Source organism: Oryctolagus cuniculus, chromosome 12 (assembly GCF_964237555.1).
Source record: "Oryctolagus cuniculus chromosome 12, mOryCun1.1, whole genome shotgun sequence".
NCBI lineage: Eukaryota > Metazoa > Chordata > Mammalia > Lagomorpha > Leporidae > Oryctolagus > Oryctolagus cuniculus.
The window spans coordinates 10,440,817-10,455,929 of record NC_091443.1 but is presented as its reverse complement, the minus strand read 5'-3'; the positions used below and the strand labels follow the sequence as shown (position 1 = coordinate 10,455,929).

Sequence of the window (15,113 nt, the reverse complement as noted above, 5' to 3'; positions counted from 1 at the left end):
ATTTTTTTTTTTTTTTGGGTCAAACTTTGGCCACGTGAGCCGCCCCCCATTCACTTTTGCGCCAATCGCGCGGCGCGGACGGATCCCGAGAGGGGCCACGGCCCGCCGCCGCCGCCGGCCGCTTCATAACGCGCGGTGCGTGACGTGAGGGGCTCCTGTGGCCATGGCGAGCTAAGCCGGAGGATGAGCAGCGGCGGCGCCGGCCACGCAGAGGACGGGGGCGGGCGCAGCGCGAGCCGAGCCGAGCCAGCCGCGGGCCGCGAGCGGGGCGGGACAGGGGTCCGGGCCCGGCTGCCACAGCCGTCGCCATCGCGCTGGCCCCGCGCCCCCGCGCGCGAGCGGGAGGAGCCGCCGCCGCCGCCGCCGCCGCCGCCGCCGCGTCGCGCCCGAGCCGCCGCCAGCGCGCGCCGGGCATGGTCCGCTCTTAAAGGCGCAGGCCGCGGCGGCGGGGGCGGGCGTGCGGAACAAAGCGCCGGCGCGGGGCCTGCGGGCGGCTCGGGGGCCGCGATGGGCGCGGCGGGCCCGCGGCGGCCGCGGCGCTGCCCGGGCCGGGCCTCGCGGCGCTAGGGCGGGCTGGCCTCCGCGGCCGGGGGCGGCGGGCTGAGGGCGCGCGGAGCCTGCGGCGGCGGCGGCCCGGCGGGCGGAGCGGTGCGGGCATGGCCGCGCGCGGCCGGCGCGCCTGGCTCAGCGTGCTGCTCGGGCTCGTGGTGGGCTTCGTGCTGGCCTCGCGACTCGTCCTGCCGCGCGCCTCCGAGCTGAAGCGAGCGGGCCCGCGGCGCCGCGCCAGCCCCGAGGGCTGCCGGCCCGGGCAGGCGGCGGCGTCCCAGGCCGGCGGGGCGCGCGGCGATGCGCGCGGGGCGCAGCTCTGGCCGCACGGCTCGGCCCCGGAGGGCGGTCCGCGCGACAGGAACTTTCTCTTCGTGGGAGTCATGACCGCGCAGAAGTACCTGCAGACCCGCGCCGTGGCCGCATACAGGTGAGCCCCACTAGGCGGGCACCGCCTCCTGCGCGCAGCGTCCCCGCGTGCCGGGGCTTCCTGGGGGATCGGGGTGCCCCCTGGGCGGGACGGGGCGTGGCGAGCGCGTGGCAGCCGGGAGCACGGGCTCGGGGGTGGGGTGGACGAGGGTGGCCCCTTGGGTGCGCCCCTCACGCTGACCTGCAAGACAGCATCTCTCCGGTCTTCTTGAGACCGCCTGCGTGCTCCTAGGGTTGTGCAAGACGCGCAGCACGCGCCTGTGGCCGGGGTGGCGGTGGGGTTAGTGGCTGCTCCAAAATGCCCACCTCTACCCGCGCAAAGCCCGAGCCCGCGTGTAAGTTAGTCCAGTGAGAGCTTTTTGCTTATCAGCTTCTCAGTGACCCTGTGGGAGGCGCGCCTGTGGACGGAAGGGGGGTGCCCACTGCCAAGTAGAGCCACGGAGAACCCTGGGGCAGAGCTGCGCGACGCCGGGGGAGACCCGGGGGAGACTTCTTGCTTGCCTGCCTGTGTCCTGCGAGTGGGGTGTGCGTGTTACCCAGTCGCTGGGCCCTCGGTGGCCAAGTGAGTCAGGAAAAGTGACTGCAGGATTAACAGGGATTAGTCAGAGAAGTCGTTAGCGGGGAGATGCTTTGGGGACGGCGGGCGCGGTTTGTGTTGGGGTGAATCCGGAGTGGGAGGGAAGTGGAGACTCGGTGGAGAGGTGGTGTGGAAGCCGCCCTGTGCGTGTGGCACAGGGACGGGGCTGTGTGCTGCAGCTTGGGCTGCGGCCAGCCCGAGAGCGCGAGTGTTCGGGCAGCGAGCCGGGAGCACCAGGAGTGCTGAGCAAGGCTCGCCGGTTACTGTCTGCTCTTCACTGTAGCCGGCACCGTCTTCAGTTTGGCATTTCAGCGCCGGATGTTGGATCTTCTTTGCCTTGAAGGGAGGAAGTGAGATTGAGAAAGAAGGCGGAGGAGCAGCCAGGAATGCCTCCTGAGGGCATCGGCCCCTGCTCCTGCAGGTTTCTGGTCCAGGGCCCGCCTTCTGCCAGGAAGATCGGCTAAGAAGCCCGGAAGGCAGGTAGCGCGCCTGGTGCACCAAGCAGGAGCCGGACACACCACGACGCCCAGGGATTTTACGTGACCGCGCGTTGTGACCAGAGGAACGGCCAAGGCACGGGATGAGCCGCGTGCCCTGGTGCCGCGGGGAAGCCACGTGGCTGGGGTTTGGTGCTGGCCCGTGAACTCATGGCTTATGGGGACAGCCACCGAAGGGGTCTGTTCAGGCTGTGGGTTGTATGACTCCTGTCCTTTAGCCCCAGCAAACACATCTTCATGGCGACGGAGTGCCTCAGAAGCAGTAGGGGCCGTGTGAGCCCCGCAGGGCTCAGAGAACGTGGTGCAAGCCCGCGTTGCTCTTCCACACGTAGAGGTGGTTTTCCAGGGCCCGGGCTCCACGGCGCCGCCCTCATCCGTGTCGGGGTGAGAGATTCTGTCTCGCTGTGTGCTTTCTTTCAGGTGGTCGGGAGGTTTGTGAGAAGGGAGAACTCCCGCCGGCCAGTACTGCCTCCTGTCCAGGCCCTGGGCAGCTTTCTCACATACCTCCCTTTCTCTCCGGGGCCTGGTCCTTGGAGCCCTGGGGGGAGACCGCCCTGCCTCCCAGCCTGTCGGCCCTGTGTTTAGACTGGCTGCAGGAGGTGGCACGGCCGAGTTTAGCCCGAGGAACTCTTACAGAAAGCCTGGATCGGATGGAGGTTGTAGGCTGTAACTTATGATTACAGTTTTGCTGCGCTTTGCAGACTGGGCCAGAAGTCCACACTGCGCTCCGAAATTGGAAATCCCGTGCACAGTTCAGATAAAGAGAGGTTTGAGTGTCCAGGTCCAAGGCTGAGCTCTAGTTGGGGACAGGGCGTACTTGATGTACATTTCCCATAGCAGCAAATGCAGTGCTAATCTGAGAAAATCCTCTAGTTTCTTTCTTTCAAACTACTGCTTGGCTTATGGATGAAGGACATGCCATCTTGCTTTTAGTAAGATAGTACTGTCCCTGACTGACACGGACCCGAGATGGTGGCCTGTGTGTGTGACAGTCCCTGCTCTCAGTCACCCAGGAGACGCCTGTGTGTGTGTGTATATGACAGTCCCTGCTCTCAGTCACCCAGGAGACGCCTGTGTGTGTGTGACAGTCCCTGCTCTCAGTCACCCAGGAGACGCCTGTGTGTGTGTGACAGTCCCTGCTCTCAGTCACCCAGGAGATGCCTCTGTGTGTGTGTGACAGTCCCTGCTCACAGTCACCCAGGAGACGGCCTGTGTGTGTGTGTCAGTCCCTGCTCTCACACTCACCCAGGAGACGGCCTTGTGTGTGACAGTCCCTGCTCTCAGTCACCCAGGAGACGCCTGTGTGTGTGTGTGTGACAGTCCCTGCTCTCAGTCACCCAGGAGACGCTTGTGTATGTGACAGTCCCTGCTCTCACACTCACCCAGGAGACGCCTGTGTGTGTGTGTGACAGTCCCTGCTCTCTCAGTCACCCAGGAGACGCCTGTGTGTGTGTGTGTGTGTGTGTATGACAGTCCCTGCTCTCAGTCACCCAGGAGACGCCTGTGTATGTGACAGTCCCTGCTCTCAGTCACCCAGGAGACGCCTGTGTGTGTGTGTGACAGTCCCTGCTCTCAGTCACCCAGGAGACGCCTGTGTATGTGACAGTCCCTGCTCTCAGTCACCCAGGAGACGCCTGTGTGTGTGTGACAGTCCCTGCTCTCAGTCACCCAGGAGACGCCTGTGTGTGTGACAGTCCCTGCTCTCAGTCACCCAGGAGACGCCTGTGTGTGTGTGTGACAGTCCCTGCTCTCAGTCACCCAGGAGACGCCTGTGTGTGTGTGTATATGGCAGTCCCTGCTCTCAGTCACCCAGGAGACGCCTGTGTGTGTGTGACAGTCCCTGCTCTCAGTCACCCAGGAGACGCCTGTGTGTGTGTGTGTGACAGTCCCTGCTCTCAGTCACCCAGGAGATGCCTGTGTGTGTGTGTGTGTGTGACAGTCCCTGCTCACAGTCACCCAGGAGACGGCCTGTGTGTGTGTGTGACAGTCCCTGCTCTCACACTCACCCAGGAGACGACCTTGTGTGTGACAGTCCCTGTTCTCAGTCACCCAGGAGACGCCTGTGTGTGTGACAGTCCCTGCTCTCAGTCACCCAGGAGACGCCTCTGTGTGTGTGTGACAGTCCCTGCTCTCAGTCACCCAGGAGACGGCCTTGTGTATGTGACAGTCCCTGCTCTCACACTCACCCAGGAGACGCCTGTGTGTGTGTGTGTGTGTGTGACAGTCCCTGCTCTCAGTCACCCAGGAGACGCTTGTGTATGTGATAGTCCCTGCTCTCACACTCACCCAGGAGACGCCTGTGTGTGTGTGTGACAGTCCCTGCTCTCTCAGTCACCCAGGAGACGCTTGTGTGTGTGTGTGTGTATGACAGTCCCTGCTCTCAGTCACCCAGGAGACGCCTGTGTGTGTGTGTGTATATGACAGTCCCTGCTCTCAGTCACCCAGGAGACGCCTGTGTGTGTGTGACAGTCCCTGCTCTCAGTCACCCAGGAGACGCCTGTGTGTGTGTGTGTGTGTGTATGGCAGTCCCTGCTCTCACACTCACCCAGGAGACGCCTGTGTGTGTGTGTATATGACAGTCCCTGCTCTCAGTCACCCAGGAGATGCCTGTGTGTGTGTGTGTATGACAGTCCCTGCTCTCAGTCACCCAGGAGACGCCTGTGTGTGTGTGTGTATGACAGTCCCTGCTCTCAGTCACCCAGGAGACGCCTGTGTGTGTGTGTGTATGACAGTCCCTGCTCTCAGTCACCCAGGAGACGCCTGTGTGTGTTTGACTTTCCCTCTACGTCACAGCCCCACCATTGCCCACTTCCGCTTTCTGTCCTCAGCGAGGGGAGAGGGGCCACTGGGAGATAGGGCAGTGATAGCTGTTTGGGGACAAGAAACAGATTTTACAAAGCAAGCAAAACAGAACTGGAGGGTGGTCAGAGGCCAGCCAGGTCCGCCTCACCGCACGGGTTCTGCAGAGTGGGTGGGCCCCACAGCTGTGGGGCCGCAGGAGCGACCCCGGCTCGTTAGGATGCACTGTGTACAGCAGGTTCATGCTCAGGCCCCTTTGGGTCCAGACCCCGAGTGCCGGGGACAGAACAACACTGGAGCTGCTTTCTTGGGGGGGTGGGGGGAGCCACGAGAAAGAGGGTTTTGGCTGCTGACGGGTGCTGTGGAGAAAATAGGACAGCGGCAGGGCAGGGCGGCGTCCTCCTGGTGCTGGGTGTTCACAAGGGCGGCGGAGACCATGGCACTGGGGCTGAGGTCTGACAGCCAGCGGCCAGTTGGGACCGTCACTGGTGAGCTCGCAGGGCTGAAGGGTGGAGCTGGCAAGTTACAGGGCAGGAGCCAGCTTGGAAGGGAGCTCCGGGAAGCCCAGTCCGAGAAAGGGCGGCCTGGTGGTGTCCCCGCCAGGCAGTGTTAGTCTAAGAACGAGAAGAGCCGCAGAGGGTTTGACGTGGGAAAGGGAGGTAGTGGCTGGGGTTCTACCGGTAAACACAAAATAAATCGTTGTGACCCCTCCGCTTGTAGCTTAGCTGATTTTCCTTTGGGATGGCACCACGCTCCTGCAGAAGTATTTTTTTACGCCAGGCAGGGGCAAGGAGTGAAGACCCTGGAGTTGGTTGTGTTTCGAGTTACTAGTTGCAATTCATATTTCCCCCCATTTAGAATGTTTGTTCTCAGCGGTTAAACATCTGTGTAACTCGGGCCGTGCGTGGCTTTCCCTGTCTGGTTTAGCTCCCCTCACCCCCACCTCACTCACAAGGTCACTGCCTCGGGAGAGGTCTGAAGGTAGCATTTGTCCTTTTAGAAAGGGGAGGACTCAGCCTCACCCCTACCCCAGGGAGCGCACTGTCTGAGCAGCATCTGCTGACTAAGCTGTCATTTCCCTACCATTTCGAAACGCCATCTTCATGGTCCGAATTCCTGGGTATGCCTTTGGACTTCCTGTTACGTCCCATTGAGCTTTCTGTCTGTTCTTGTGCCAGTACCACCCATTGGAATTATTGGAGGTTGAATAATACTTTAATATCCGGTAGACAAGTTCCTTTTTGTTTTTCCTCTATCTCGAATGTTTCTTGGCCACACTTAACCTGTTTTTGCCAGGAGAGTTTTGATGCTATTTAGATTTTAAAAATAATCAACATTTTAATAAAATTGAAAAAGCCTGCATACTTGGCTTCTTAGCCCACATCTGTACGCAGAGCCCTGAGCTCATCCGGCCCCTGCGACTGGTTTTGGTTCTTACCTCTGCTGGGCTGGGAATGGGAAGGATTTGCCCTTTCTTGGGAGCAGGTGATGGTTTCCGTCTGCCCGGGAGGGTCGCAGGGCAGCGCTGGGGTCAGCGTCGGCCTGCAGGGACCTGTGGGAGGCCAGCTGAGAGACCCGCGCCGCAGACGCAGGAGCCCTGTTTCAGGATGCTGCCCCCTCCCCAGGCTTCCAGACTCTTCCTTTTACCGACCTGAATGAGCTCCTGCTGGCTGCCTTATCAGCCTCAGCTCCACTTCCTGTTGCTTGGCTAAGTAAACCGTGTTTATCTTGAAACAGTTCAGAGTGGTACTCACTTTCCTGGATGGAATGCAGCTTGGCACACATCTGCGTAGACAGCTTCGACGTGGAAAGTCCAGCCAAGCAACCTGCGGGAGAACTTGTGGAACACGGCCCATTCCAGGCTGCGCGTGTCCCGTGGAAGATGAAGAGTGGAACCGAGGTCTCGATGCGCGTGGCCGTGGTTCCGGACTTCGGTGGCCTCACGCGGAACGTTCCAGGGCAGCCATGGTTGTGCACAGATCGCACTGGCGTGTTCCCGTCACACCGGCCGTTTTACTTCCCCCCGTCTTGTTGATTAACATGCTCGTTACGGAAAGTAGATGACTGACACCAGGCCCCCGTTGCCGCCGAGTGCATCGTCCCTGGAAGATGGGGCTGTGCAGTACCTGTGGGGGTGCAGAAGAAAGAAGGCGCACTCTGTGTGGATGGGAGCAAGCAAGAAACACCGCTCATGGGGCCTGGGCGGTGGGCAGTGGGCGGTGGGCGGTGGCAGGCAGGGATGCTGGGGGCCAGGCCGCGGAACCTGGCTGTCACGCATTCCCGCAGGAGAGCGATGGGGCAGGATTTGTGTTTGGAGGATCAGCCAACAGCATTATCACGCAGGGGTGGGGAGTCTTTTCTCTGCAGATGGCCACTTATAGCATCATTCACGGGCTCTACAAAATTAACAACCTAAAAATCCGCCTGCTGTAGATTGGTTGAATTTCGAGTTCCGCCTGTGGTTCCAGACCAAATGCTTTCATGGGGCTTCTACGGCCCATGGGCTGGACGTCCTCTCACCGGCCCAGAGGCTGACTCCTGTGGCCTGCTTCCTGGCTTCCTCAGGGTGCATCTTGGCTCCAGGGCTATGCACGGCAGTAGCGTGGGCCCTGGAGACCCCAGAACCAGACGGGCCGCCGCCTTCCCAGGAGGGCCAGCCCTCGCGGGTGCATGTGCCTCCGGCCCTGGAGTGGCACTGCCCCTGCTGTCACTGCTCCCAGTGTGAAAGTGTCTCCGCCCGTCGTTGGCCATTGGTTCTAGACAGCAGCTGAGGACCCAGACACCGGGTTATAATGTAAAAGTCCTAGAAGCTGTCTGCTTACCTTGATTGAGTGTCATTTCTGAAGTGTGGACAGATAGCCACAGCATTTATTCTACAGACAAATGTGTTTGTGGATGATTTAAAGTGAGGTGCACTTTGCTCTGATTTGCTGTCCACCATTTGGTTCTTACGAGCCAGAAAGCCGGGGGTGATTGAAATCGTGGGCGCCAGTGCCCTGGAGGGAGTGGCTCTGTGAGTTGGCCGGCGCTGGAAAGGCCGTGGGCGGTGGCATGTCTTTGTGATGGTGGCCACGGGCAGGGGGCAGATGTGCTCTGGGACAGCGACGCAGATGCTGACTTAGGGTGACGGAAGCCAGCGTCTGCATCTGGCCTTCAGGTCCATCGGGCCCAGACACTGAGGAGGTCCTTGACTGGCCAGCCTTGCCCGGGTTTTCGTGCAGGCCAGGCAGACAAAGGCCCTGTGGAAGTGGTTGAAGTGCCTGTCAGGCTGCCAGCCTTATCAGCCACACTTCCGCAGCCTTATCAGCAGTGGCTGAGAGACTGGCAAAGAAATGTGGGTGATAACCCAGGGACAAGTGTGGGATGGAAAAGCCCAGTTAGACTCAGCCATCGGCATCCAGGCTCCCGAGCTCCTTAGTTCGCTTTATGGCCCCAAGCCTGGTAGCCTCGTTTCCTCTGCACAGTGTGGATAATGATTCCTCACACAGCAACGCATTCAGTGTCCGGTCCAGGGCAGCCGTTGGCCGGTGTTTAGCCGGATTCACACCAGGTAGTGCCTCCACCCGGAAGTGATTTGCAGAGGGGTAGGCCAGGCTAAGTCCAGGGAAGTTCTGTTGTTCAAACAACTCCGATTTTTTCCCTCTTAGAATTCGATTTTGTTGGTGTCTGTCGCTGAGAATTCGTTGCATGTTTATTCCATGCTAGCGTGTGCAGCCGCCACGTGCAGGTGATGAGAGGTAGCTCCCCACACCTGGCGCCCTGGGAGCCGGCTGTCACTGACCCTGCACTGTTCATTGTCACTTTCAGGGTGGGCGGGTCTGTGGTCTCTGCGGTTCAGTATCCCATTGTTTGCTGGGAACCTGGGCTCCCAGGGCAGGTGCCTCTTAGGTCGCAATGCCCTGGAAGTGCTTTGTGGGCTAGTGGCCAGGCCGCCGTTGTGGGAAGCAGTAACCGCCCAGCAGCTGCTTGGTGGGGAAGGTGGGCGCTCTGTAAGGCTTGCCGACCCCTCGCGCCTGTGTTCCGGGACTGGCAGTAGTGTGGTGGATTTCAGGATCTCTGCTTTCCCTCCTGCTTGCAAAAAGTACTTGGGATCGTTCATGTCCTAAGGACATACACAGGGAGACAGTTAAAGGTTTCGAAAGAGGAAACCGCTTAGCCAGAAACCACACTCTCAGGAGGGCTGTACTGAACACACTGCCCGGCTCCTGGTTGGTACTGAGGCAAAGCACCGGGCTGATGGGCTGAGCGACGCTGGCCACATCCTGCCGGCCGGCCAGGAGCTGCCAGGGCTGCTCCGACGGGCAGCAGGATGGCACCCTGCGCGCCATGTTTGGGGAATGAGCTGAGGCCGCTTCCTGCAAGGAGCCTGCCGAGTTCTGTGTGCTGAGCCCTGGTGTGGGGGCAGTGGGAGTTCCTCGAGTGGCAGGAACAGTGACGTGTTCACATCTGGGGCTGAGCGGCAGGCCCAGGTCCTGTGATTCTCCCTGGTCGCTTGCGAGGCACCCTGAGCACAGATGTGGTCACCCGGTGGCAGACGAGTGCCTCCAGTTCGAGGGGCACCTGCCGAGCGCGCCTGCCCTGCGTGTGCAGTGGGATGGGGCAGCGCCCCCTGTGATGCTGTCCTGTGTGCCTTGCTCTGGGGTTGTTTCTCTTAGACCTGTTTTCTTATCTTCTCAACCTGGATGCATTTCCACTAAGTAGCCTTAAATCCTTTCTGTATAGGGAGAATAGAAATACAGTCAGTTCTACAAAGGCAAAACCATGTGTTCCGTTCCCTGGTTCCACCTTCTGAGTGGTGCACCTTTTCATCCTGGGACCGTCTGACACGAGTGCAGTGCCGTGGGGAAACTCACTGAGAAAAGTTAGTGTACGCAGGGACACTCAAAACCAGGAAGCTCCATCTACTCTGTGTTTCTTTCAGTTTTGTGCCTGTTGCATAAAGCAGTTCTGTTATTTATTTTTTTTGCGAAAGTAAAATCTCGTTAATATTTGTATTGTTTGGTTGCTTGTTTCCCCCAGGTAGCTTTTTTCTAGCTCTAAATACACCCCTCCCTGGCAGGAAATGTGGAAAACACAAAGGATGACAGTGAGTGCTTCGGGTGCAATGGGAGGTTATTTTATTTTTGTTTGTGTCACGTTGCCTCCTCAGTAATCCAGCCACAAGTCTTTACTGCTCTGGGCCGAACCAAAGCCCGGAGCTTCCTCTGGGTCTCCCACACGGGTGCAGGTACCCAAGCACTTGGGCCATCTTTTTCTGCTTTCCTAGGCCATTAGCAGAGAGCTGGATTGGAAGAGGAGCAGCCTGGACATGAACCAGTGCCCATGTGGGATGCCGGCGCTATAGGCGGAGGCTTAGCCTGCTACTCCATAGCACTGGCCCCTGCTCCCTGCTTTTAAAACTTACCCATAAGTGATAGACATTCGTGATATGGATGATGGGGTCTTGTACAGAAGAGTGTTCTGTGTGGTTTTTCCTGGAGTGACCGAGTAGAGAAATGCAGGCTGCAGCTGAGCCCCCCACCTCCCACCATGGGCCTGCTCACCAGGCCAGTGACTGCCTGCTGGTGCCTGCACCCTCGTGTCTCGTGGGGCAGGCCTGGCTCTCGGACCCTGCAGCGGCGGAGCTCGGCACAGCTGCCTCCTGTTGGGGTGTCTTATCCGGCTCTCAGGCTGTTAGAAAGGGAGCTTCCCTGCACGGGTGCTATGGTTTCTGGTAAGCAAAGTCGCCGTTTGCTTACGAAAATCAGGGAACCCAACCTGCGTCCATCGCAGGAGCCGGAGCAGCCCGCTCCCTCGGCAGTGCGTCTACCGCATCCCGCTCCCTAGCAGAGGAACCAGGTATGGCTCACGTTCCAGAACGTGCTCCATTTGTGCAGCCGGGTGAGCTGAAGCTACCATAATTGAAAAGATCATAATTTCTTTTTGTTTTTTAAGGGTTTATTTATTTATTTGAAAGTCAGAGTTACACAGAGCGAGGAGAGGCAGAGAGAGAGAGAGAGAGAGAGAGAGAGAAAGGTCTTCCATCCACTGGTTCTCTCCCCAGTTGGCTGCAACGGCCAGAGCTGCACAAGTCTGAAGCCACGAGCCAGGAGCTTCTTCCAGGTCTCCCACGCGGGTGCAGGGGCCCAAGGACTTGGGCTTTCCCAGGCCACAGCAGAGAGCTGGATGGGAAGTGGAGCACCTGGGACTCAAACCAGCGTCCATATGGGATGCTGGCACTGCAGGCGGTGACTTTATCCAGAGATTTCTATCGAACCACCAGTCGTGCAGAACAGACGGGCAGCATGAGGTCCCCTGGGTTGCTTGGAAGGCAGCACATGGTAGCTGGGTGGAATCGCCGTCGAACTCAGAATCCTAAGGCTTTCTGAGGGGAGTTTGTCTGTTTCTAAGGTGATTGGCGTCTCTTCTCAGACCCATTGCAGCATCGCGAGTCCCGGCTGCAGCCTCGCCTGTGTCCACCGCGGCCGTGCTGCTGATGTGTCCCTCTGCGCCTGTGTCTGTGGCTGGGCCTAGGGCCTGGCCTAAGTGAACCTTAGTCCTCAGTTGGGTACGAAAGAGTCTGCTGTTAGAAGTGAAAGCACTTTCTCTGAAATGTAAGGTCTTGTTAGCCTTGCACCCTGCGGTACTGCCCGAAAACTGTAACGGCGCGAAGCTTGGGGTCAGGCTGTCGGCCAGACGTGTGAGAGACACTCACAGGCCCTTCACTCCGTGAGCAGTCGCAGGCCAGCTGTCCTGTGGGGCTCTCCCTCTCGCAGCCCCTTCTTTCACTACCGTATTTATCTGCAAACTCCAGTCCTCTGTGCCGGGCAGGCCTTCGAGCCCTGACAGGGAGTGGCTGGTCTGGTCCTGGCCACCCAGTGAGGTGGGCGCTGTCGTCCCCCGTTCACGGAAAGGCTCCTGCAGCCCGGAGCCCCACCACGGGGGACGAGGGTTCTCCCCGAAGCAGCCTGAGTCTGGAGCCACGCTCCCCCCACCTCCTGCGAGGCTGCGAAGGCCAGCACCGCCTCACCTGCTGCAGGCCCAGACGCCGGGCGCTTCAGTGCTTTTGTGGCTTCTCAGTTGGCTATTTTAGTACCGCTCTGACACGGTCTGTTTAATCGTTCACCTGTAAGTTCAGAAACGTGGTGTGAACTTGCGATAGGCCGAAGTTAAGTTGATGTATCCACCACCTTTTAAAATCGTAAGGTAATGGCCCCTTCAGCTTTGAACTGCAGCTCAGAAGCACCGCTCCAGGGTGCCTGTCAGTTCTGTTTCTTGGTCGTTGTTTTCTCGTGCGGGAAGCTGGTTGCTACACGGCGGACTAGCAGGAAGTATTACTGCGGCGGATGGAAGGCGGTGAGGAGCTTGTCTGGGAATTTGCCAAAAAAGAAGAGACGGGGTTTCTGCCCTTGCGTAGTCACACGCAGGCCACCTCCAGGCCCCTGCCCATGAGTGGGCAGTGTTCATTCCACGCATTGATTGGCCAAGCATTGAACTTATTTACATTTCCAAAGAATTGTTGTGACTGCCAAACACAAACATTTCACAAGAAGCGAGGGGAACTGGGGTTCCTGGCCTTGAGGGGGCCAGGTCTCCGGAGGGTTGGGTGGCAGAGCACAGGGCTCTGGGCGTGCCAGTGCTTCCGGTTTCTTGGTTAAGGAGCTCTCTCAGTGCCCTAAGAATATACGGGTCCATTTAAGGTCCGCAGACACCGTGGGAAAGCAGTAACACGTTCGTCCTGAGGCGAGGGTTTCTCCCTCCGCAGCTCACAGGACGCATTTTCCCGGTTCTCTTTTTTCTTTTACTTTGTTATTGGTGGAAGAAACAATGAGACGTCTTCCAGCCAACACCCTAGGTGTGGTGAGGATTCGTGTGCGACCTGGGGCTTTCTGGGAAGTCCATTTGGCAGAAGGTTGAAGCCCATGAAGCTTGCCCTCTGCTCGAGTGAGTTTGCAGTTGCATTGTGTTCCTTATATTTGGCTTAGGAAGAGAAATAAAAGGCATTTATTCTCCAAATACACCATTGTAAGTTGTTTTTAACTTACAATTAATACTTACAAAATTACTTACAAAAGTAATACAGTGTGGGGCCAGTGTTATGGCGCAGTGGGTTAAAGCCCCAGCCTGCAGTGCCAGCATCCCATATGGGCGCCGGTTCGAGTCTGGCTGCTCCAGTTCTGAGCCGGCTCCCTGCTAATGCATCTGGGAAAGCAGTAGAAGATGGCCCAAGTGCTTGGGCCCCTGCACCCACGTGGGAGACCTGGCAGAAGCTCTTGGCTCCTGGCTTTAGATTGGCTCAGCTCCGGCCATTGCAGCCATTTGGAAAGTGAACCAACGGATAGAAGGCTGCTCTCTCGCTCTCTCTCCCTCCCCACCCCCGTAACTCTTTCAAATAAGTAAATCTTTAGAAAAAAAAAAATGAAGTCTGCACAGTGTGAGTACAGACAGCACTGAAGTGGCCCGCTGTTTTAGAATGTCAGTTTCGCAAGGTGGAGAGCGGATCCGTGGCTAGACTGTAGTGACGCCTCCAGCAGTGTGTGTGTACGTGGCAACACTGAGCTGAACCCTTACAGTGCTTGGGATGGTACATTTCATGTTAGATATATTTGATGACAGTTGCAATTTTTTTGAAAAACAAGCAATATGGTGCTTATTAATTTTCCTCAATATAGAGATGTAAGAGTAAAAATTGGCAGTTATCTTTTTCCACCCACCTCCCTAATGTGCCTCTTCCCAGATTTTCCACTGAAGAGACAGTGAGGGCGAGTTCTTATCCCAGCCCTTAGGGTGCCTGGAATTCCTGGCGCTGGCCCTGACTCCAGCTTCCTGCCAGTCAGAGCCTTGGAGGACTGGTGATAGCTCCTGGAATTGAGTTCCAGCCGCCCCGCTGGGAGAGCTGGTGGCATTCCTGGCTCTGGCTGCAGCCTGGCCACTTGAACCAACAGACGGGCATGCTCTCCTTCTTCCCTTAAAACATAAGTAGGTGTGAGTTGGTCCTTCAAATCACTTTTGCACCATAATAAATACAATTGTGACAGTTAAGTAAAATAAAAATACATTGAGGAGAGCATCATTTGGGATGATGAGAACCATACGTTTGTGATTTTTTAAAAAAGATTTATTTATTTATTTGAAAATCAGAGTGACAGAGAGAGAGATCTTCGTTTGCTGATTTACTCCCCAAGTGACGGCAACAGCCAGGGTTGGGCCTTGCCGAAGCCAGGAGCCAGGAGCTTCTTCTGGGTCTCCCACTGGGTACAGGGGCCCTAGGACTTGGGCCATCCTCAGCTGCTTTCCCAGGCACATTAGCAGGGAGCTGGATTGGCAGTGGAACAGCCGGGACTCGAACCGGCACCCACATGGGATTCTGGTGTTGCAGGTGGCAGCTTTACCTGCTGTGCCACAACACCGGCCCCATTTGTGACTTCCTTAAAGCCAAGTTTACTGCTCCTTCCTTTTCCCCCTGGGAGCAGCGTGTGCGGATGGAGTGTTGCAGCTGGTAACACGCAGGCTGCAGAGAGTGCAGGGAGGGTGCAGCACCCCTGCCTCCCGGTGTTCAGCAGGAGGTGCTAGGGGCTTTCCTCTGTGTGCTCCCTCGGCGGCCGGAGCTCCCCCCACCCTGGGCTGGGCGCCGGCAGCAGCTCACGCCTCTCCCCCGCTCTCTTCACTCTGGCCCTGCAGCCCCCGGTTCAGTCCTGGGTCCTCAGAGTGCACATCACTGCATCCCAGCTCCTCCACCCGTCTTGTGGTCCTGTGGCTTCAGTGGCATCAGGACTCACGGGCCCTGCAGAGTTCACCTCCATCTCTGTGTTACCTCGCCCCACCCCTGCGTTGTGGACCAACCCGCACCCTGCTGTGGAGACGTTCCCACAGCCGTGGGCGTGGTTTGCCCCGTGTCCTTCTCCCTTGGAGAACTTGTCTCCGTTCATTGCCACATGTCCGCGAGTGTGCGTCTTCTAACGACCTGGTGTCAGCTGCGTGTGTGTTGGGGTCATGTTTGTGTTCTCTGCGCCCCTCTTAGTGCACACTTGGCACTTAACGAGCTTTCAGAGGAAATGTTGAATGAACAGCTTGCTTTTTGTTGTTGTTGTTGGTGGTGGTGGTGGTGGTGGTGCTGGCTTTACAGAGCCGAGGGGCTTTGTGGGTAGGGAGTTGATGGTATCATGAACCTGCCTAACTAGCTCTTACTGCCCTGGCAATTTGGGTTTTGCCTTTAACTAAGCCTTTGGTTGGGATTCTTTTAAAACTGGACTTTGCAGCTGGGCTTTGCCTGGTAGCCTGGGGTG

The 15,113-nt window shown here is 58.0% G+C and overlaps 1 protein-coding gene across 2 annotated transcripts in view; it reads left to right on the top strand.

Annotated features, from left to right (window-relative positions):
• The window catches only part of CHSY1 (chondroitin sulfate synthase 1), a 63,106-nt gene that overhangs the window by 1,483 nt on the left and 46,510 nt on the right, over positions 1 to 15,113 (top strand). The window contains exon 1 of one of the 2 annotated variants that reach the window (XM_051822270.2): positions 197 to 976. The exons of the other annotated variant lie outside the window; for it this stretch is intronic. Coding sequence (XP_051678230.1) covers positions 657 to 976 — 320 coding nt within the window. The 5' untranslated portion in view covers positions 197 to 656. Of the gene's footprint in view, positions 1 to 196; positions 977 to 15,113 lie in introns of those variants that run through there. 2 annotated transcript variants of the gene reach the window in all.